This window comes from Propithecus coquereli, unplaced genomic scaffold (genome assembly GCF_000956105.1).
Source record: "Propithecus coquereli isolate 6110/MARCELLA unplaced genomic scaffold, Pcoq_1.0 Scaffold163, whole genome shotgun sequence".
Taxonomy (NCBI): Eukaryota; Metazoa; Chordata; class Mammalia; order Primates; family Indriidae; genus Propithecus; species Propithecus coquereli.
Window position 1 is genome coordinate 1,260,337 of NW_012140858.1, and position 1,802 is coordinate 1,262,138.

The following is a 1,802-nucleotide window of genomic DNA, read 5'->3' on the forward strand; positions in this document are numbered from 1 at the left end:
TTAGTAATTTTCAAATAAATTTAAAATGAACCCAAATTCAAATTAATATCCTTTGAAACTTACGGATCTCCTGCAGCCAACAGGAGCAAATATCTGGAAGGTATATGATCCGAGGGAAACACTGTGCTGGCAAATTTTACAGCAACCTGTCGAACTTGAACTTCAGGCTATTTGACACATAAACACATAGAGATCCCATCAAAAAAAGAAAGAAAGAAAATTCAATAACCAGCCATTCATTCCAGTCAAGATGAGTCATTCTAATTGTATACAATTCAAAATTTTGAGCTGATACTTTGATATATGTGTCTAAATCAATAAAATCAAGACAATGTATTCAAAATCTTTATATTGTTTAAAAATCTTTTGGACAGTGGCATTACTTAAAGAGTACTTTTATGATTTAAGAGGATCCTCCAAGTAAAACAGGAAGACCCATAAAGACCATAGCTAGAGAATGTCTCTGTACGTGTCCATCCTCAGCCAAAACCTGGGGCCAGGGTCACTGTGACAGTTTCTGGGTACCACCTCTGCCTCTCTAACTCTCGAACTATCAGGCACATGAGTGAAATTCAGGTATTTTGCAGGGAACACAAACAGAGCTTACTTGGAATTCCCATGAATTTGAAACAAAATACCTCCAATGTTCTCAGATTAGCTCTAGAGATAAAACTGACTCCAGAGCAAGTTTCAACTATATAAATATATTCAATTTATTTAGATTAATAATCTATGGATACAAAGTTCAACCAGCAAAGTAGCTTTAGAATCTATTGATCCTGAAGCTTTATTATCCTGTACCTTCCCCCAGGTCATTCCTCGAGCATATAACACACATGAGGTAAGAGAGACATTAAGAAATATATACTGTCCCACTCATTCGGGTGTTCTGGCTATTTAGCATTCCTTGAGCTACATTAAAGAGCAACCATATTAAGGACTAGTCTAAATTATACAATTAGCCTAGAGTTTGGCCCCTTTAAATACAGTCTGTGAAAAGAAACTAGCTTTGGCTTGGTAATATTGTTATATGATTTGATCTGCATGAGTAGAACCAGTATCTATAAGCATTTATGTAAGCTTCACACTTCCTTTTAAGGTTACCTAGGCAAAGTTTTAGGTAGTCTATTTTAATGAGCTTCCAAGGAAGCCTAAACATTTTTGTCCGTGACATACGACCATGAACCATGAGCAATGGACACCAGGAGCACTGACAAAGGACTCTCTATGTAGCAAGTTTTCTGAATGTATGTAACTTAATCCTGTCCTATTTCCAGAGAAACTAGACACCTTTCGGAACTTTTAATAACTCCCTCAATACAAATGTATTAAATCATGTCAGCTTAATTTCAGTAGGACACGATTTATCTTAATCTCACCAGTACTTTTTCACATCATTCCCTCTTTCAATCTCTCTCTTTCTACTCCCAAAATGGAGGACAAAGAAATGACTAAAGCATATACATATTTTATTTCGTATATCACATATTATATATACATATGTGTATATCTATAAATATTCAAAAGTCTACAAACACCCATGACAAATAAAGAGGATAGAAGAAGAGCATTTATGATAACACAGGCTTACTTCCTACAGATTCATTTTGACATATGAAATTTGTCTTTCATTCTTCTGCTTTTCTCTGACAATGTTACCTACAGAACTCTACCCCAATGGACTACAGAGCTCAGCTACCAGAAGATGACAAAACATTTCCTACTTAGAGAATACGGCATTAAGAACAGTTTTCAGCCGGGCGCGGTAGCTCACGCCTGTAATCCTAGCACTCTGGGAGGCC

The 1,802-nt window shown here is 36.1% G+C and overlaps 1 protein-coding gene across 1 annotated transcript in view; it reads right to left on the reverse strand.

Moving 5' to 3' along the window:
- The window catches only part of KIAA0368 (KIAA0368 ortholog), a 139,538-nt gene that overhangs the window by 47,722 nt on the left and 90,014 nt on the right, over positions 1-1,802 (reverse strand). Inside the window, exon 13 of the mRNA XM_012641131.1 lies at positions 64-167. Within this exon, the coding sequence (XP_012496585.1) occupies positions 64-167 (104 nt within the window). The remainder of the gene's footprint in view (positions 1-63; positions 168-1,802) is intronic.